The sequence below is a fragment of the Procambarus clarkii genome, chromosome 71 (assembly GCF_040958095.1).
Source record: "Procambarus clarkii isolate CNS0578487 chromosome 71, FALCON_Pclarkii_2.0, whole genome shotgun sequence".
In the NCBI taxonomy this organism is placed as follows: Eukaryota; Metazoa; Arthropoda; class Malacostraca; order Decapoda; family Cambaridae; genus Procambarus; species Procambarus clarkii.
Window position 1 is genome coordinate 18,704,393 of NC_091220.1, and position 21,529 is coordinate 18,725,921.

At 47.2% G+C, this 21,529-nt stretch overlaps 1 protein-coding gene across 1 annotated transcript in view; it reads left to right on the forward strand.

Annotated features, from left to right (window-relative positions):
* Nucleotides 1–1,734: 1,734 nt before the first annotated feature.
* Nucleotides 1,735–21,529, forward strand: part of LOC123745641 (serine/arginine repetitive matrix protein 2) — a gene marked incomplete at its 5' end in the record, with an annotated part of 63,117 nt that continues 43,322 nt past the window's right edge. Inside the window, 4 exon segments of the mRNA XM_069312197.1 lie at nucleotides 1,735–1,921; nucleotides 2,610–2,646; nucleotides 3,580–3,749; nucleotides 9,348–9,527. Coding sequence (XP_069168298.1) covers nucleotides 1,739–1,921; nucleotides 2,610–2,646; nucleotides 3,580–3,749; nucleotides 9,348–9,527 — 570 coding nt within the window.

The following is a 21,529-nucleotide window of genomic DNA, read 5'->3' on the forward strand; positions in this document are numbered from 1 at the left end:
ATTCATGCGGTAGGCGGCGCCCCTGACATTTCACAAGTTCAGCAGTGTTCACTGATGAACAGTGAACCCCCATCTGTTCTTCCCAGTGCTGTGATGTGATGAGGTATGTCTGGCGTCCCGGCCACTCCTCATTTTTGGTGTTTTCCCATATTATATCTCCTCATTTTCCTGTTCCAGGTGAGTGGTGATGTTTGGGGATGTTGTGTGTATGTTATTGTATCATGTTATATCTATGTCATCCTTGGGTTGGTGGTATAGCATGATGTTTCCTCTAATTCCCTAACCTCTGATGTTTATTTTCCTGGTTCTCATTATCCCCCCAACACCGCCCCACCTCCTCCCCACAACCTTAGATTCTACCCCCCACCTCTCTCTCTCACAGTCACATTCCTCCACACAGTCTTCCTGTCTTTGGCTGGACGGCCTTGTGTCGGCTTTTTTGTATAGATAAAACTATCGCTTTTTTTCACCTTTGTAATTGGTCTCCCCTCATGTGTCTCTCTCTGTCTCTCTCTCTCTCTCTCTCTCTCTCTCTCTCTCTCTCTCTCTCTCTCTCTCTCTCTCTCTCTCTCTCTGTCTCTCTCTCTCTCTCTCTCTCTCTCTCTCTCTCTCTCTCTCTCTCTCTCTCTCTCTCTCTCTCTCTCTCTCTCTCTCTCTCTCTCTCTCTCTCTCTCTCTCTCTCTCTCTCTCTCTCTCTCTCTCTCTCTCTCTCTCTCTCTCTCTCTCTCTGTCTCCCTCTCTCTCTCTCTCTCTCTCTCTCTGTCTCTCTCTCTCTCTCTCTCTCTCTCTCTCTCTCTCTCTCTCTCTCTCTCTCTCTCTCTCTCTCTCTCTCTCTCTCTCTCTCTCTTTGGGGGTTGGGGACTAGGTAATGTAGTTCGACTTGGAGGAGGTGGTAGGGGGGGGTAGGTGGTGGGGGGGGGGGGTAGTAAAAGGGGTAGTGGGCATGGGGTGGGGGTGGGGGGGGGGGGGGTCAGGGAGGGCGCAAGTTAACATCGGAGGGTTTCCGACGCCATAATTTACTCTTGCAGGAAAAAAAGATCTCTCCAAATCTCTGTGTGAACATTTTCAGACATCATTCTTGGCATACTCGGCCTTGACTCCTGAACTGAAGACTTTTCCGGTAGCTTGCGTGTGTGTGTGTGTGTGTGTGTGTGTGTGTGTGTGTGTGTGTGTGTGTGTGTGTGTGTGTGTGGGAGAGTGATATGTGTTGGGGATGTGAGGGAGGCTGGAGACCAGATGGGAAATAAGGGTGAAAAAATAAGGGGTGAGAGGGGGTGAAAATGGGGGTTGGAGGTCCCCATACCCCTCTCCTGATAACAAAATCCTAAAAACCAATGGTGCAAGGACTGTGTACCTCTGTGTCCTCAGGTACACAGCTTGTATTGATTGCAGTGAATAGCCTTTCACTCTGTCCATTCTCTTTGACAGAAAATTTTAACACCCAACTCCCTACCCGTTATTCCTAATGATCTCATTTTATAGCTTATCACTCCATGGTCACATTTCTCAAATGCCTTTGTAAAGTCTATGTATACAACACCTGAATTTTGTCGTTGTTCTATTGCTTCTATTCCTTCTATTGCTATTTTGTCACAGTGATTAAGATTGTGCTCACAGAGGCATCAATTGTGCTCACAGAGACACTGATTGTACTCACAGAGACATTGATTGTGCTCCTGTTATCATTCGTTCCTACACGTTCCTTCACGTTCCTGACCTTCCTGTTGCTTCCAGCAGGATGCCAGCGAGTGCCAGAAGCAGTCGCGGGTCACGGGAGAGCGGTGGGAGAGGCGGCCACAACCACGACAACCACAACAACAACCACGAGGTCCACGACAACAACAACAGTGCCAACTATGGCGTGGTTGCTACCCAGTATTACGAGTCTGGCCCGCCGGCGTCCAAGCTACAGCTCTCTAAGGTAGGTTAGGTTAGGTTAACTTAGGTAGGTTACCCATACCCTTCTAGGGGGGACGGGGGGGGGGGAGGGAAGGGAGTAGGGAGATGGGAGAGGGGAGAGTGACTGAGAGGGTGGAAAGGGAGATGGGGAAATGGGACAGGAAGGGAGATTGAAGAGTAAGGGGAGAGAGAGAGGAAAATATGAGACGGGGGAGGATGGTAGAAATATAGAGGGAGAAAGAAAAGAGAGAGAGAGAGAGAGAGAGAGAGAGAGAGAGAGAGAGAGAGAGAGAGAGAGAGAGAGAGAGAGAGAGAGAGAGAGAGAGAGAGAGAGAGAGAGAGAGAGAGAGAGAGAGAGAGACAGACAGACAGACAGACAGACAGACAGACAGACAGACAGACAGACAGAGACAGAGAGAGAGAGACAGACAGAGAAGGGATTATTTTGATTAATCCAAGAATGGATTAATTAATGGATTTGAATGATCCAAGATGTGGTTGTTTACAACCACAATAATCTTGGGTTTCTCCAAGCTCGTAGACTGTGTCATAGATGTAAACAAAGCCCCCCCATGATTGAGGGAAGATGTACAGGTTTCGTAAATGGCCGTGGGCGTCTCTCTCTCTCTCTCTCAAGGGAGACTACTGAATTAAATACACTACAATATAATTACAGCATTACACATATTAATGCCATCTTTTCCTTACAGCTTGAAGATGGAGACGTTTTCGAGACGGTTAAAGAAGGTTAGTCTTACAAGTCAATACACTCTTACAGGTCAATAGGTTATGAACAAATCCACAAGGGCCGTGACGAGGATTCGAACTTACGCCCTGGAACATCCCAGACATTGCCTTAATCGACTGAGCTACGACATGGTCGATCCTCGTCACGGCTCATTCATCACGTTATTGGGACTTCTGTGTGTAATGGTGTAAGGGCGAAGAGGGAGAACGGCCTATTGACATAGCTCGAGTGCAGGGGGGAGTTGTGTAAAACCCTGATTTGTGTCTCGGAGAGGCTGCAGGATCCAAGTAAGTTAGGTACAACTTCTGGTTTCAACTCTATTAACCATGTCGTAGCTCAGTCGATTAAGGCAGTGTCTGAGATGCTCTCGGACGAAGGTTCGAATCCTCATCACGGCCCTTGCAGATTTGTTCATTTGATGCATCACGCTATTGTGATTTATGTGTGTCAATAGGCTATTTCATGTAATAGGCAGGTACTGGTAATATAGACCCCTTAATATAGCATTCAGAGGACAGATAATATAAACTTGAGAGAACAGATAATATAGACTTAGAGGAGAGGTAATATAGCCTTGAGGAGACAGATAATATACAGGTGATGAGTCACAATAACGTGGCTAAAGTATGTTGACCAGACCACACACTAGAAGGTGAAGGGACGACGACGTTTCGGTCCGTCCTGGACCATTCTCAAATCGATTGTGTCGACTTGAGAATGGTCCAGGACGGACCGAAACGTCGTCGTCCCTTCACCTTCTAATGTGTGGTCTGGTCCACACAGATAAAAATAGCCTTGAGAGGACAGATAATGTAGACTTAAGAGGAGAGGTAATATAGCCTTGAGAGGACAGATAATATAAGACTTTAAGAAAACAGATCATCTGTCCACTACGAAGTTATGTGTTCACTTCTTTGGTTTCGAACCCACAGAAGAGTGGCTCACGCGAAAGAAGGTGACGACGACCACCACGAAAAACATCGAGACTCGAACTCAGCGCCAAGTGGTTCTTCAGGACGGCGAAGTGGTCGAAGACTCAGGCCCAGTCGTTACTACTGACTGTAAAGAGGACACCGTCACTCAGGAGGTCGTGGCCGATGAGGTGGGTACTCACTCACTCACTCACTCACTCACAGTAACAGCCTCTCTCTCTCTCTCTCTCTCTCTCTCTCTCTCTCTCTCTCTCTCTCTCTCTCTCTCTCTCTCTCTCTCTCTCTCTCTCTCTCTCTCTCTGTCTTTCGCATGATACAGACTCAACGTTTAAACTGCTTCCAATTTACTATAATACTCAGCCTTCAATTACTCACCCCACACACACACACACACTCACCCCACACACACACACACACTCACCCCACACACACACACTCACCCCATACACTTACACTCACCCTACACACACTTACACTCCCCCCAAACACACACTCACCCCACGCACATACACTCACCACACACACACACTCACCACACACACACACACACACTCACCCCAACGCACTCAAATACACCCCACGCACGCACTCCCCAAAGTCTTCACAGCGCCTACCAAATACTTAAAGATATTAAGTATTAAGAGATTTAAAACAACATCCCAATTACGGCAGAGACTCTGCATGGCCTTTTAAGACAGCGACTCATTATATATATCAACAGGTATGAAATGTGAAGGTTTACGAGTCATATGTGTGTGGATCCATGAGTCACTTGTGTGGGCTATGAATCATGTCTGTGGATCCATGAGTCACTTGTGTGGGCTATGAATCATGTCTGTGGATCCATGAGTCACTTGTGTGGGCTATGAGTCATGTCTGTGGATCCATGAGTCACTTGTGTGGGCTATGAGTCATGTCTGTGGATCCATGAGTCACTTGTGTGGGCTATGAGTCATGTCTGTGGATCCATGAGTCACTTGTGTGCAGGAGCAATCTGTCGTCAAGCTAGGCTCGTTAAAGCTGCGGCAGCCCCCCCTTCCCCCTTTCCCAGTCCTAAGTAAAACAGAAACAAGTAACAAATCCACAAGGGCCGTGATGAGGATTTGAACCTACGTCTGAGAGGATCCCAGACGCTGCCTTAATTGTGTAAGGCCAGTGGAATAGGTTACAATTCTTTTAACCATGTCGTGGACTAGTCGATTAAGGCAGCGTCTGGGATCCTCTCGGACGTAGGTTCGAATCCTCATTATGGTCCTTACTGAGCCAGCCAGAGGCTTAGGGCCCAAAGACCATTCCATCCACCCGCCAAACCCCCTGTTTATGAATGAAAAGCGGTTTACACACGACTCACAACTGCTGACGTTCGAACATATCTGGAACAAGTGCTTCACTGACGACTTGTGTTCGAACCACAACGCTGTAAATGCTTCACCCACGTACTACAAATACAAATAATCGCCAACAGAACCTAAACACCTAACCTAACCTATATATGCACAATATGCTAATATATTATAATATTAATTTATATTTGAGAAAATTCCCGTTTTGAATGAACAGTATGTTAAAAAAATTTAAGAATGCTTCTGTGGGGTCGACCGCTGGATGGAATGGACTTGAGTCGAGGACGGGTTATGGAAATGCCCCTCCTTTCAGGGACACTACTCCAGTGACCTCGATCGCGGGTCACAGTACAACCTCGAACATGTGATTATATCCGCCAGAACCTTAAGACGCCACCAAGGCAGCAGGCAGCCCGGAAGCCATTTACGGTCTTCCAGATAATGTCTCACCAGCGTCTGGAAACTGGAAGGTAGACAGCCAATGGATCATTAGAATTACTCTCCAACGTGTTTATGGGGCTTCCAAGGGCGCGGGCAGCGACGCGCGGATATAATTATACTCTGGAGGTGACGTGTGTGGGGGGTGAGTGGTGTTGGGGGGAGTGAGAGAGGTGAAAAGTATGAGGAGGGGTTATGAGGCTTGACTTGAGTGCATAGTGTGAACCGTAAGGTGTGAGGCGTGAACGGGTATGTGATGAACACATCTTGTGAGCTGTAGTTATGTTGAGGTGTGAGGCGTTGTGTGCAGGTGAGAAATCGTCTACACCTCTCTTGGCGTAGATAATAACACCTTACCCCCCACTACTCCCGTTCCTCTAGTCCCCCCTTCCCCCCCCCCCCCTTTCCCCATTCCTCCCCCTTCCCACGCCCAAATCAATGAGTACAAGCTGGGATATGCGTTAACACTGCCCCCAATCACTTGCACCATCGGGAATCGAACACCGACCCATGCAAGAAGCGAGGCCTTCACTCTACTAACCAATCCAAGTAGATGGACGAGTAATTGGTAAGGAATATGAGGGCGCGCCGAAGGACGAAGTGAGATAATACCCAAGAGAAAATGAGTAGGAGCCATGAGGACGTCTCTCATTGACGCCTCACGTTAATGAGTGAGGCGTCAATGAGTGACGCCTCACTCATGGCTCATTAACGTGAGCCATGAGTGGCTCACGTTAGAGCCATGATAATGCTATGATAGCCAAGAGGAAGGCGGGAGAGAAACGCCCACCAACAGTCAACCTTACACGAACTACAAATCAAACACAATACAAAAATCCGGATTCCTCGAAAACACACACAGAAAAATGCGGATTGTGGATCTCTCGCGCTTGTCACGATTCTGGCGCGTGTAGCGAGAAGAATTACTCGCGCAGCCATGGTAGTTAGTGTAACGAGCAGACCAATTGACAAATGCCGCCCCCCCCCCACACCCATGCCGCCCATGAGGGTGAAGCGAGATAATGAGGACGTCTGAAGCCGAAGCCACATGCCGACACGAACGCCAAGGTTAAGGCGGGAATGGCCACACTTTGAATGACTCAGGGCCCCCACTACGCCTTGAGACTATGTTCCCCTGGCGTTATCAGGGGTTCTTAGCCACTTCCTGTCACTTCCGGCAGTGTCAGTCACTGGCCAGTGTCAGCCACTGGCAGTGTCAGCCACGACCAGTGTCAGTCACTGGCAGTGTCAGCCACGACCAGTGTCAGCCACTGGCAGTGTCAGCCACGGACAGTGTCAGCCACTGGCAGTGTCAGCCACGGACAGTGTCAGTCACTGGCAGTGTCAGCCACGGACAGTGTCAGCCACTGGCAGTGTCAGCCACGGACAGTGTCAGCCACTGGCAGTGTCAGCCACGACCAGTGTCAGCCACTGGCAGTGTCAGCCACGACCAGTGTCAGCCACTGGCAGTGTCAGCCACGGACAGTGTCAGTCACTGGGCAGTGTCAGCCACTAGCAGTGTCAGCCACTGGCCAGTGTCAGCCACTGGCAGTGTCAGCCACGGACAGTGTCAGCCACTGGCAGTGTCAGCCACGGACAGTGTCAGCGTGGTGTTGTATAGCGATCACTGTAATGAATACTCAACCCATAACACCTCTCTTGACACCCATAGCTGTCAGCTCCTGACACCCACACCCCCCCACACACCCTGACACCCACCCCTACACCCCCTACACCACGCCCCAACACCCCAGATATCCGCTACATGGCATGACTGCTCCCTATAGAAGAATTAACAAGGGCAGGCCTCCTAGCGGGCCGCAATAATTTGATTAACGGACGCTAGGGCTCACTTATTATGACGAGAGCTCGGAGCTCCTCCCTGCTCCCGTCTGGGGGCTCACACACCGTAGCCACACCCGCCTCCTACAACCTGTCCTCCTACAACCTGTCCTCCTACAACCTGTCCTCATACAACCTGTCCTCCTACAACCTGAACTCATGCAACCTGACCTCCTACAGCCTATCCTCTTACAACCTGTCCTCCTACAACCTGAACTCGTGCAACCTGTCCTCCTACAGCCTGTCCTCCTACAACCTGGCCTCCTACAGCCTGTCCTCCTACAGCCTGTGCTCCTACAGCCTGTCCTCCTACAACCTGTCCTACAACCTGTGCTCCTACAGCCTGTCCTCCTACAATCTGTCCTCTTACAGCCTGTGCTCCTACAGCCTGTGCTCCTACAGCCTGTCCTCCTACAACCTGTCCTCCTACAACCTGTGCTCCTACAGCCTGTGCTCCTACAGCCTGTCCTCCTACAACCTGTCCTCCTACAACCTGTGCTCCTACAGCCTGTCCTCCTACAATCTGTCCTCTTACAGCCTGTCCTCCTACAGCCTGTCCTCCTACAACCTGTCCTCTTACAGCCTGTCCTCCTACAGCCTGTCCTCCTACAACCTGTCCTCCTACAGCCTGTCCTCCTACTGCCTGTCCTCCTACAGCCTGTCCTCCTAAGGTGCCCCAACATGAAGAAACTGTCGTATTAAAGTGTCCTTATCCTAACCTTCCCAGAGGACCCACAACAGAAAACGGACAGTACGTCACTTTCGCCAACCGCTTTCCGTTTTCTATCACGATTTTTTGGCTTTAGGGAGAGAATATACGTCAAAATACGACGTTCTATTAGAAGGACGAGTTGTATAGCATTGGACTCTATCTACCTATGTTCTGTTCAGGCTACGGATACCTGGGTTCTCTTCCCAGGCTTCTCGTTGATATCGTACTGTTATCTGTTATCCAAACTGGCGGTAGTTTGGATAACAGGTGTCTCACACCTACATACCAACCACTTGGGGTGGACGGTAGAGCGACGGTCTCGCTTCATGCAGGTCGGCGTTCAATCCCCCGACCGTCCACAAGTGGTTGGGGCACCATTTCTTTCCCCCCGTCCCATCCCAAATCCTTATATCCTGACCCCTTCCCAGTGCTATATAGTCGTAATGGCTTGGTGCTTTCTCCTCATAGTTTCCGTCCCCCCTTCAATCCTACATATCCACATATCTGTGGAAATGTAGGATATGTAGCTCTTACCAGTGTTGGAATGAGCCCATTCCCAGCCCTAATGGGGTTCCCATTCCCAGAGCATATCTTACTCTAGACCATATCTTATCTCTCATATCCTCTATTCTCAAGGTCACAATCTCTCTCTCTCTCTCTCTCTCTCTCTCTCTCTCTCTCTCTCTCTCTCTCTCTCTCTCTCTCTCTCCAACACTCACCAAATTTCTTTAATTGTTCTTGAGTGCTAATTTATAATTATATTACCGAAAGAGTTGTTAAGCTAATTTGCAATTTGATCTCTTAACAACATTTATATTATTAGTTGTGAATGGTTGTTATCAAATGGTGGGAATGGTAGTTATCGTGCTTGTGCCTCCCCTTACTGCTTGTAAATGTCCCTTAGTGATGTAATTGGGTACCTCCTTAATATAAATTATACACGTGGAATAATTGGTTGTTAATAACAGCTTCTAATTAGTCAATAACCTGGTTTGAGGGATGTAATTGTCTTGTTGGTCAGTCGTTAATGGGCATGTATATATATTTATATTTATCCACACTCTATATCAACTTGCAATAATCTACACCAATGTGTCTATGTATGTATTAACACGATGTACTGAACGGGGTGAGAATAGCTTGAGCTACCTCATCCATTTGTGTGGATTTTACCTCAATAAACTTATTTCAATTTCAATTTCAATCTACACCACCACTGCAATGCACCACAATATACCTCAACCAGTTTCACCATACTGGGGTAAAAACACTATACCAAAATACCACCATAATACCACCAAAATACCACCAAAATACCACCAAAATACCACCAAAATACCACCAAAATACCACAATTAGAAATGACAAGAATTTCCCGCCAAAAGCACTCATGTTGCATCAGCTGTAGTGAGAATGTTGTGTTATTCTCACAGACCCTGAAGCCCGAGGGTCAGCTGGGAGCCCTGGACGCGCCCCCGGGCGAGGACTGGGTGCCTATCGGCGGCGCCGTCGTGGTCTCAGAAAAAAAGGAACACATAGTCAACTCACATCAAGTGGCAGAGAACAAACTTCAAACTGAAGAGACTACCCATTGTGGCGACGTCACCAATCAGGTTAGTGCAGGTCTTATGGGAGTGTCTCTGTCTCTTCTACAGTCTCATGTCCGGTTAGGTCAAGTTGATGACTGTTTAACAGTCTCGTATTAGTTATTCGTGACCAGTTACCTGGGGATAAGGATCCGGATTCACGTTACGCAAGCACTTACGAATTAGCTGTACATCTTTCCTCAATCTTTGACGGCTTTGTTTACATTTATTAAACAGTTTACAAGCATGAAAACTTGCCAGTCAACTGTTGTTATTGTTATAAACAGCCTCCTGGTGCTTCGGAGCTCATTAACTGTTTAATAATTGTAAACAAAGCCGTCAAACACTGAGAAAAGACGTACAGGTTCGTAAGTGCTCGTGTAACTGCTTCGTGAATCTGACCCTTAAGTTTGAACGACTGTTGAATGTGGAAGTTAATCACAGTGTTATTTATAAACCATTCCCTTCCAACCGCCGGCCCCGCTAGACCAGGTCAGGGATTATCAGGTATAAAGCAAATTTCACTCGGAGTTTTTTTACTCATATTTACTCTCTGCTTTTCCCTGGTGGAATTCATTTACCCAGGGGCTGAGTGACTCGCCTTGCTACACCCTGCAGGAGAGTTCTCATTCTCTGCTCTGACCGCTGTCCTCTGACTGTGCTTGTACTCACCTAGTTGTACTCACCTAGTTGTGCTTGCTGGGGTTGAGCTCTGGCTCTTTGGTCCCGCCTCTCAACCGTCAATCAACAGGTGTGTGACTCTTACTGGGCTTAGAAGCCTGTTACTGTGCTCACTGTCTCTAGCTGGGCTCACGGTCTCTAGCTGGGCTCACGGTCTCTAGCTGGGCTCACGGCTAGAGGCTCAACCCCCCGCAGGCACAACTAGGTGAGTATACTCCATACCATGCATCATTCCCTCTCCTGTGAGCCTCAGTTTCCCATCATAGACGTACTCTCTCATGGAACAGAGCTGCAGCTACCAGGGCTTGAATCTCAAGGTGGTATTGAGGTCTTATGACACTCCCCTAAGTCATAATCTGTCCGGCTTTTCCTTTGCTGTTTTATCGGTGTAAATTTGTCGAGAAACTGGAGCAGATTTGTTGGGTAAGAGTTACCTGAAGCCATGTTGGTGTTTGGGGGTGGGGGGGGAGGAGGGAGGCAAGATATCCGCTGCCTTGAGTCTATCTTGAGGTTATCTTGAGATGATTTCGGGGCTTTTTTTAGTGTCCCCGCGGCCCGGTCCTAGACCAGGCCTCCACCCCCAGGAAGCAGCTCGTGACAGCTGACTAACACCCAGGTACCTATTTTACTGCTAGGCAACAGGGGGCATAGGGTGAAAGAAACTCTGCCCATTGTTTCTCGCTTCGATCCTCACTGTTTCTAATGACCCTCCCCCCCCCTCTCTACCAGGGCCTAGGTCAGAGGTCACACTGCTCGGTTAGTGTGCCCATTCACACTCATCTTGAGTATGAATGTGACACGGTATTCATCTGTTGACATCCATATATATGTAGAAATACATGTGGACACTCGCAGCTCCCTGGCAATAGAAAGCAAACTTAGTTTTTCTTTTTCAGATATATACAAGAGTTGTTACACTCTTGTAGAGCCACTAGTACGCGTAGCGTTTCGGGCAAGTCCCTGGAATACGATCCCCGCCGCGAAGAATCGTTTTTACAACCAAGTACACATTTTACTGTTGCGTTAAACAGAGGCTACAGTTAAGGAATTGCGCCCAGTAAATCCTCCCCGGCCAGGATACGAACCCATGACATAGCGCTCGAGGAACGCCAGGCGAGTGTCTTACCACTGCACCACGGAGACTGGTAAAGTTGCCAAACACACACAATAGAGCCCAGTAGGCTCAGGAACCTGTACACCAGTTGATTGACAGTTGAGAGGCGGGACCAAAGAGCTAAAGCTCAACCCCTGCTTGAGGTCAAAGGTCGGCGTTCAATCCCCGACCGTCCACAAGTGGTTGGGGCACCATTCCTTTCCCGTTTCCCGTCGGCCGAGTGGACAGCACGCTGGACTTGTGATCCTGTGGTCCTGGGTTCGATCCCAGGCGCCGGCCAGAAACAATGGGCAGAGTTTCTTTCACCCTATGCCCCTGTTACCTAGTAGTAAAATAGGTACCTGGGTGTTAGTCAGCTGTCACGGGCTGCTTCCTGGGGGTGGAGGCCTGGTCGAGGACCGGGCCGCGGGGACACTAAAGCCCCGAAATCATCTCAAGATAACCTCAAGATAACCTCAAGATAACCTCTTCCCCCGTCCCATCCCAAATCCTTATATCCTGACCCCTTCCCAGTGCTATATAGTCGTGGTACTTTGGCGCTTTCTCCTGATAATTCCCTTCCTACCAAACTCTCTCTCTAATTAATGAATATATTTCCCATTTCTAAACTTTTCCCTTCACCTACACCTCTTCGTCTTCATACTCCAAAATTTGTTTGATGAGCGTTAATTACACACAGAAATCACAATAGTTTGATGTATCATATATAATAAAGTAATTGCGAAGAGGTAGAATGGCCTATTGACATAGCTCGAGTGTATGGGGGGAGTTGTGTAAAAACCCTGATTTGTGTCTCGGAGAGGCTGCAGGATCCAGTAAGTTAGGTACAACTTCTGGTTTCAACTCTTTTGACCATGTCGTAGCTCAGGCGATTAAGGCAGCGTCTGGGATGCTCTCGGACGCAGGTTCGAATCCTCGTCACGGCCCTTGTGGATTTGTTCATGTGATGCATCACGCTATTGTGATTTCTGTGTGTTATTAAATGGTAAAGAATACCCCCCTTGGGGGGGGTGGTAGTTAGGGAAGGAGGATTGTGGTATTTACCGAGGTATTTACCACACATATACGGCCCTCTGGCGGTGAATCCGGTGAGGCAACACAATCCCCCCCCCTCACGTCAACACACACACACACACACACACACACACACACACACACACACACACACACACACACACACACACACACACACACACACACACACACACACACACACACACACACAAATAGAGCAGGAATGTCTATAATGGTATTCTATCTTGGTAACAGCCACGAGGCGAAGGTCACCCCTGGTAGAACACGTTGGCAGAAACCTGGTAGAACACGCTGGTAGAACCCGGGTAGAAACCTGGTAGAAACCTGGTAGAACCCTGGTTGAAACCTGGTAGAAACCTGGTAGAACACGCTGGTAGAACCCCTGGTAGAACCCCTGGTAGAACCCTGGTAGGGCGGGGTAGGAAAGGAATAGTGCCCCAACCACTTATGGACGGTCGAGGGGGGGATTGAACACAGACCTGCATGAAGCGAGACCGTCGCTCTACCGTCCACCCCAAATGGTTAAGCATTTCTGAACATAATTAGGTTATCACCCCTGAGGATTATGCATATTCTTTCGCCTAGTGAACCCTCCTATACGCCATCTTGGTTAACATTAAAGCTATATTTATGTGTACTATATGTCATATATATGTACTATGTACATATATATGTATATATGTAATATCTTTATGTGTACTAACGGGAGGAATACTAATAATAATATATTCAAACTATAAGTTATAGATTTATATTGGAGGAACGGATGAATGCATTTGTAATACCCACACTGGAAATATCCACACTGGAAATATCCACACTGGAAATATCCACACTGGAAATATCCACACTGGAAATACCCACACTGGAAATATCCACACTGGAAATACCCACACTGGAAATACCCACACTGGAAATATCCACACTGGAAATACCCACACTGGAAATATCCACACTGGAAATATCCACACTGGAAATACCCACACTGGAAATACCCACACTGGAAATATCCACACTGGAAATATCCACACTGGAAATATCCACACTGGAAATATCCACACTGGAAATACCCACACTGGAAATATCCACACTGGAAATACCCACACTGGAAATACCCACACTGGAAATACCCACACTGGAAATATCCACACTGGAAATATCCACACTGGAAATACCCACACTGGAAATATCCACACTGGAAATTCCAAAACTGGAAATCCGGAGAAATAGGCTATAAAGATTATAAGAGAAAATAAAAAAATGCCCAAAACCGGTCAATAATTTTGTAAACCACCAATTAGTAAGTAAACTAACAACCACCTTGTGAGTTTACAACAACAAAAAGGTGTAGAATTATCTTCACAATGCGAGAAATATATATATATATATATATATATATACAATAATTTATACTTGAGTCACCCATATGTTTACGGTTAGAAACAACACCCGTTTTCTGTCACGAAGGAAAGACGATACTATATAGATTTATATATCATAAATCGCTTGTTTCTATCATTTTTATATAATGATGATGATAACAGAGGGGGGGGGACTGGTGACATATAGTATGGGGGGGAGGGAAGAGGATGGGAGGGGTGAGAGAGAGAGAGAGAGACAGACAGAGAGAGAAAGAGAGAGAGATAAGAAAGTAGGATAAGAGAAACCTGCAGGAAATGATAAAAAAACACTCAGAGAAACGAGTGACCGGGCCAGGTAAAAGATAGTGAGGGAGGACTGACTTTCTGCAGTTGTGGGGGGTGCAACAGGTGTGTGTTTGAAACAGGTGTAAGTGGGTCAGGAGTGGGTGCAAGTAGAGCAGATGTGCCGCGCGCGGGTGTGTAGAAAGTAGGCGAGAGGTGTGGCCTCGGCAGATGTTACAGGTGTGTGTAGGTGTGTAAAACAGGTGTGGGTAGAACACATATTACATCTGTAACATATATTTAACAATACCAAATTATAATATATTAATAATACCAAAATTGTATATAATAATACCAGATTATATTAACAAATTATATACAATATTATATACAAATATTACACGATTATATTGTAAATTTTTTTATATATAAATTATTTATTATTAATGTATATTTATTACCTTTTTTATCAGATATAATTAAAATATTACCAGATTATATTTTGATCTAATCCCATTATATTAATTCCCGCAACCCGTTCTCGCACTTGCTTAGTCAATATTGGCTTATTGATAAGTGCATATGTTATATACTAATTGTGAATATTTTAGTTTACCATGAAAAGCTTCATAGAAAACACCGACCTCACCTAACCTTCTTAGTATGTTAAAATAAGCATCTTATTGCTTCTTATTTACAATTATTACTTAACTTATTAAGGGTATAGGTTAAGATGATGATTAGAAGGTATATTGGGAGGTTAATTGTCATAGTTAGTTAATTAAGCTGTAATTAATCTTGCTGCGTTGATCTCTTTCCTTGCCCCCTCCCCCCCTTGTTTTGTTTTGCTGTTGTCTTTGTTTACTTAATTGACGAGGAGGAAGCTGTTTGTTTGTTTTCCCCCGCAGTGATGACTTTAATTGTTTTGTTTTTGTTTGTTTCTCAAATATGGGAGATGTGTTGTTGTTTTTGTCGTTCATGTTTGTTTGTTTGTTGATAATGCTGTTTGTTTATAATGTTGTTTTTGTTGCTGTTGTTAAAGCTGTTGTTGGTTTAATTGCTCCAATTACTCTTTATTTGTTTTTGTTATTATGTGTAGTGAAAATTAGGAGAACAACTACAACCACTACTTGTGAATAAAGGAGCCGGTCGGCCGAGCGGACAGCACACTGGACTTGTGATCCTGTGATCCTGGGTTCGATCCCAGGCGCCGGCGAGAAACAATGGGCAGTTTCTTTCACCCTATGCCCCTGTTACCTAGCAGTAAAATAGGTACCTGGGTGTTAGTCAGCTGTCACGGGTTGCTTCCTGGGGGTGGAGGCCTGGTCGAGGACCGGGCCGTGGGGACACTTAAGCCCCGAAATCATCTCAAGATAACCTCAAGATGGTGGTTGGCAGCAGGGTCAAAGGGGGGGGGGGAGGAGAGGCTGGTCTTTGAGGGTAGTAGGTGGGGTGGGATAGGGGGATGGAGAGGTAGGGGGGCCAAAGGGTACAGGAGGTAAGGGGGGAGAGCCAAAGGGTAGGAGAGGGGGGGGGCAGGGAGCTAGGTGTATTCATCTTGCGTTTCATCTTTTTATACCACTCTCCTCCTTGACCTGACAGCCCCCGAACCAGGACCCGGGTATAGGACCTCCGTCTTCCCCTTCCCCCCTTTCCAGGGCCTCCAGAGAGAGAGGGGGAGGGGACAAGGAGCCAGGGAATATACGCAAAATGAAGAAATGTGAGGTAGAAGAAATAGCTGAAGAGGGATTTATAATTAGCCGTGACGTTAATACATGGGTTTGCTCTCTCTGCTTCCCCGCTTCGTCGGGGAAGATATATATATACTCAACATACTCCGCTTCAGTATGTTGTATGTTCACTGTTGTATGTTCTCCTGTATCTCCCCCCAGTGCCCCGGGGCGGAGTCCTGTAAGGTGTATATGGGGGTCATCCCCTTAACCATAGAGTGAGGCTTCTAGCATAGTTACCCATCCAATGATATCTGAGCGTGATCGAAAATGGGGATTATTTATCATATGTTTTCAAGTGTATCATTATTTTAATTACTCGTTGAATACTAATTATCTGTTTCGTGAGTTACAGCATTCAATCAAGTGAATAATTATAACGACTAAGTGTTGAATAACAATTATGTTATATGTTGGAAGCTCCACCCTTTCCCCCGCCTAAACCAGAAAGTTTATCATAAAAAACGTGTTTCACCCCGTCATTGAGGGGAAGACTAAAAGAAACGATGAGATAACGGTACCGTATCCCAGTGCGTGGCCCTATATATTCACTGTGACCTCTGGCTGTGTGTGTGTGTGTGTGTGTGTCTCTCTCTCTCTCTCTCTCTCTCTCTCTCTCTCTCTCTCTCTCTCTCTCTCTCTCTCTCTCTCTCTCTCTCTCTCTCTCTCTCTCTCTCTCTCTCTCTCTCTCTCTCTCTCTCTCTCTCTCTCTCTCTCTCTCTTCCCTCTCTCCTCTCTCTCTCTCTCTCTCTCTCTCTCTCTCTCTCTCTCTCTCTCTCTCTCTCTCTCTCTCTCTCTCTCTCTCTCTCTCTCTCTCTCTCTCTCTCTCTCTCTCTCTCTCTCTCTCTTCTCTCTCTCTCTCTCTCTCTCTCTCTCTCTCTCTCTCTCTCTCTCTCTCTCTCTCTCTCTCTCTCTCTCTCTCTCTCTCTCTCTCTCTCTCTCTCTTCCCTCTCTCCTCCCTCTCTCTCTCTCTCTCTCTCTCTTCCCTCTCTCCTCCCTCTCTCCTCCCTCTCTCTCTCTCTCTCTCTCTCTCTCTTCCCTCTCTCCTCCCTCTCTCTCTCTCTCTCTCTCTCTCTTCCCTCTCTCCTCTCTCTCTCTCTCTCTCTCTCTCTCTCTCTCTCTCTCTCTCTCTCTCTCTCTCTCTCTCTCTCTCTTCCCTCTCTCCTCCCTCTCTCTCTCTCTCTCTCTCTCTCTCTTCCCTCTCTCCTCCCTCTCTCTCTCTCTCTCTCTCTCTCTCTCTCTCTCTCTCTCTCTCTCTCTCTCTCTCTCTCTCTCTCTCTCTCTCTCTCTCTCTCTCTCTCTCTCTCTCTCTCTCTCTCTCTCTCTGACTCTGTAATAATTAATTACAGAGTCAAATGGTCACTTTGGCTGGGGCTCGTACTATATCATGTCAGTACAGTAATAAGAGAGGCTTGACACAATCAGAGCATTACAGGGAGGTGCATACAGCTCTGGGGGGGGGGGGTGGACGCTACGGAGCACCGTATACATGACATTGAACTACAGTTATTGAACCGTAGTACGGTGATTAGAATAGGTGTGGGCCTCCCCCCCACCTCACCTAGGCCCCTAATCTCCCCTTCTGTGCTTACCTAGCCATTCCCTATCCACGCTCCTTGAAGCCAGTTGATCACAGTCTAGAATGGAACGAAACGTTTATATGGGTTATTCGTGCCCGTGCCGTCTCTTGGGCTGGCTAAGTCATCAATCAATCAATCAACCGAAACGCTGCCCCCTCCCCCCCCCCCTCCCTATTTTCGGCTGTGTTGATAGATTGGTGATAGATGGATAGCCAGTGTGTTGATAGACTGGTGATAGATGGAATAGCCAGTGTGTTGATAGATTGGTGATAGATAGCCAGTGTGTCGATAGAATGGTGATAGATAGAATAGCCAGTGTGTTGATAGAATGGTGATAGATGGAACAGAGAGAGAGAGAGAGAGAGAGAGAGAGAGAGAGAGAGAGAGAGAGAGAGAGAGAGAGAGAGAGAGAGAGAGAGAGAGAGAGAGAGAGACAGAGACAGAGACAGACAGAGAGAGGCAGAGAGAGAGAGAGAGACAGATAGACAGACAGACAGACAGACAGACAGACAGACAGACAGACAGACAGACAGACAGACAGACAGACAGACAGACAGACAGACAGACAGACAGACAGATAGAAAAACGCTCATATAACGCTCTTAGAATTAACATTTCCGAACGCTGTTTCCAGACTCTTTTGTTTCCGAACTCTAGTCCAGAAAGAAACAAAGTTCCCAAATTCAGGTGACGAAAACTGTCCATTTGTTTCTGCCTGCGCCGAGAATCGAACCTGGGGGGATTCCTTAGACTTTTAGACTACGAATCCCGAGCACCGCCTCGCTCGGCCGGGAGGACCAGACACCAAAGAATGTGTACAAGGTCGTGAATTGTCTGGCATTTAATACAATCATTCTCTTCCTCCGTCTTTACCTTAACGAGTGTGTTGAATTGGCGTCAACTACTTCCTGTAAGACGTTCTAATTATTGTGGCTGTGACGCAGCCAGACGTTCGTGGTGACGTCTCTTTAACGCTAAAGACGTTTGGGAGCTTTACGTCAAGTTTGCGTGTGTTTGGGGGAGCTCTACGTCAAGTTTGCGTGTGTTTGGGTGCTCTACGTCAAGTTTGCGTGTGTTTGGGTGCTCTACGTCAAGTTTGCGTGAGTTTGGGTGCTCTACGTCAAGTTTGCGTGAGTTTGGGTGCTCTACGTCAAGTTTGCGTGAGTTTGGGTGCTCTACGTCAAGTTTGCGTGAGTTTGGGTGCTCTACGTCAAGTTTGCGTGAGTTTGGGTGCTCTACGTCAAGTTTGCGTGTGTTTGGGAGCTCTACGTCAAGTTTACGTGAGTTTGGGAGCTCTACGTCAAGTTTGCGTGTGTTTGGGAGCTCTACGTCAAGTTTGCGTGAGTTTGGGTGCTCTACGTCAAGTTTGCGTGAGTTTGGGAGTTCTGCGTCAAGTTTGCGTGTGTTTGGGAGTTCTGCGTCAAGTTTGCGTGAGTTTGGGTGCTCTACGTCAAGTTTGCGTGAGTTTGGGTGCTCTACGTCAAGTTTGCGTGAGTTTGGGTGCTCTACGTCAAGTTTGCGTGTGTTTGGGAGTTCTGCGTCAAGTTTGCGTGTGTTTGGGGGAGCTCTACGCCAAGTTTGCGTGTGTTTGGGGGAGCTCTACGCCAAGTTTGCGTGTGTTTCGAGAGCTCTACGTCAAGGTTGCGTGTGTGTGGGAGCTCTACGCCAAGTTTGCGTGTGTGTGGGAGCTCTACGCCAAGGTTGCGTGTGTTTGGGGGAGCTCTACGCCAAGGTTGCATATGTAAAGGTAAGTCTCACGTACGTGCCTAACTGTATCATGTCTCTGCGATGAGTGAGATTTAGCTCTTGGGCACCGCTTCCCAGGTATGGCGTTCTGTCACTCTCCAGTGTTTTAATTTTGTCATACTTGCTTTTTGAAATCGTAAATCAACTATGCTTTTCGAATGAACAAATCCACAAGGGCCGTGACGAGGATTCGAACCTGCGTCCGGGAGCATCCCAGACGCTGCCTTAATCGACTGAGCTACGACATGGTCAAAAGGAGTTGAAACCGAAGTTCTACTGAAGTCTCGTAGGGGCCTCGTAGCCTGGTGGATAGCGCGCAGGACTCGTAATTCTGTGGCGCGGGTTCGATTCCCGCACGAGGCAGAAACAAATGGGCAAAAGTTTCTTTCACCCTGAATGCCCTGTTACCTAGCAGTAAATAGGTACCTGGGTGTTAGTCAGCTGTCACGGGCTGCCTCCTGGTGGTGGAGGCCTGGTCGAGGACCGGGCCGCGGGGACACTAAAGCCCCGAAATCATCTCAAGATAACCTCAAGAAGAGAAGTTACTGGATCCTGCAGCCTCTCCGAGACACATTCCTCGTCACGGCCCTTGTGGATTTGTTCATTTGATGCATCACGTTAGTGTGATTTCTGTGTGGAATGCTTTTCGGAATGTCTTCCTTAACAATCGAACTGCGCTGTTATCTCCCAGCACCAATCCTTGAGGTACTCTACTTCTCGTTCATCACTGTTATTCTCTGGTTCCTGCCTGCTAGGTATTTCCTTAGCTATGTTAAGGTCTTTCAGCCTGTCTCTCAAGTTTTAGTTATCTCATGTGAGGTACTGCATCAAAGGCTTTTTGCCAGTCCAGAAATGTGCAGTCTGCCCAGCAGATAGTCCTGCCTTATTTCTTATTACTTTATAATAGAACTCTAGCAGGTTTGTTAGGCATGATTTCCCTTCTCTGAACCCATGTTGGTGTTTGCTTGTATATATAATTTTATCTTAAGTGTGTAACTAGTGTTAACCTGACTATTTGTTCGAGTACTTTGCAGGGGATGCTTGTCAGTGATGCTGGTCTGTAGTTAAGTGTCTCTTCTCTATCTCCTCTCTTGCAAAATCTGTACCACATTTGCCTTCTTCCAGCAACTGGGCAATTCTCCATTGTTAAGTCGCTCGTTAGAGATTCTTGTCAGAGGCACGCTGAGGGCCTGCGCTGCCTCGTTTAGTATGCATGATGATACGTTGTCGGGTCCAACTGCTTCGTCCAGTGTTGTTAGTTGTTTCTTAATATCCTCTGTTGTCACTTCTTATCTGAGAGTCTCTAATCTAAGGTTATCTTCTTCTAACACCAGGAGCTGATCACGCTCGGTTGTCAACACTCCACGGTGTGTGTGTGTGTGTGTGTGTGTGTGTGTGTGTGTGTGTGTGTGTGTGTGTGTACTTACCTAATTGTGCTTGCGGGGGTTGAGCTCTGGCTCTTTGGTCCCGCCTCTCAACCGTCAATCAACTGGTGTACAGATTCCTGAGCCTATTGGGCTCTATCATATCTACATTTGAAACTGTGAATGGAGTCAGCCTCCACCACATCACTTCCTAATGCATTCCATTTGCTAACTACTCTGACACTGAAAAAGTTCTTTCTAACGTCTCTGTGGCTCATTTGGGTACTCAGCTTCCACCTGTGTCCCCTTGTTCGCGTCCCACCAGTGTTGAAAAGTTCGTCCTTGTTTACCCGGTCGATTCCCCTGAGGATTTTGTAGGTTGTGATCATGTCCCCCCTTACTCTTCTGTCTTCCAGTGTCGTGAGGTGCATTTCCCGCAGCCTTTCCTCATAACTCATGCCTCTTAGTTCTGGGACTAGTCTAGTAGCATACCTTTGGACTTTTTCCAGCTTCGTCTTGTGCTTGACAAGGTACGGGCTCCATGCTGGGGCCGCATACTCCAGGATTGGTCTTACATATGTGGTGTACAAGATTCTGAATGATTCCTTACACAGGTTCCTGAACGCCGTTCTGATGTTAGCCAGCCTCGCATATGCCGCAGACGTTATTCTCTTTATGTGGGCTTCAGGAGACAGGTTTGGTGTGATATCAACTCCTAGATCTTTCTCTCTGTCTGTTTCATTAAGTACTTCATCTCCTATTCTGTATCCTGTGCCTGGCCTCCTGTTTCCACTGCCTAGTTTCATTACTTTGCATTTACTCGGGTTGAACTTCAACAGCCATTTGTTGGACCATTCACTCAGTCTATCCAGGTCATCTTGTAGCCTCCTACTATCATCCTCTGTTTCAATCCTCCTCATAATTTTTGCATCGTCGGCAAACATTGAGAGGAACGAATCTATACCCTCTGGGAGATCATTTACATATACCAGAAACAGTATAGGTCCAAGGACTGACCCCTGCGGGACTCCACTTGTGACGTCTCGCCAATCTGAGACCTCACCCCTCACACAGACTCGTTGTCTCCTGTTGCTTAGGTATTCCTCTATCCACCGGAGTACCTTCCCTCTCACTCC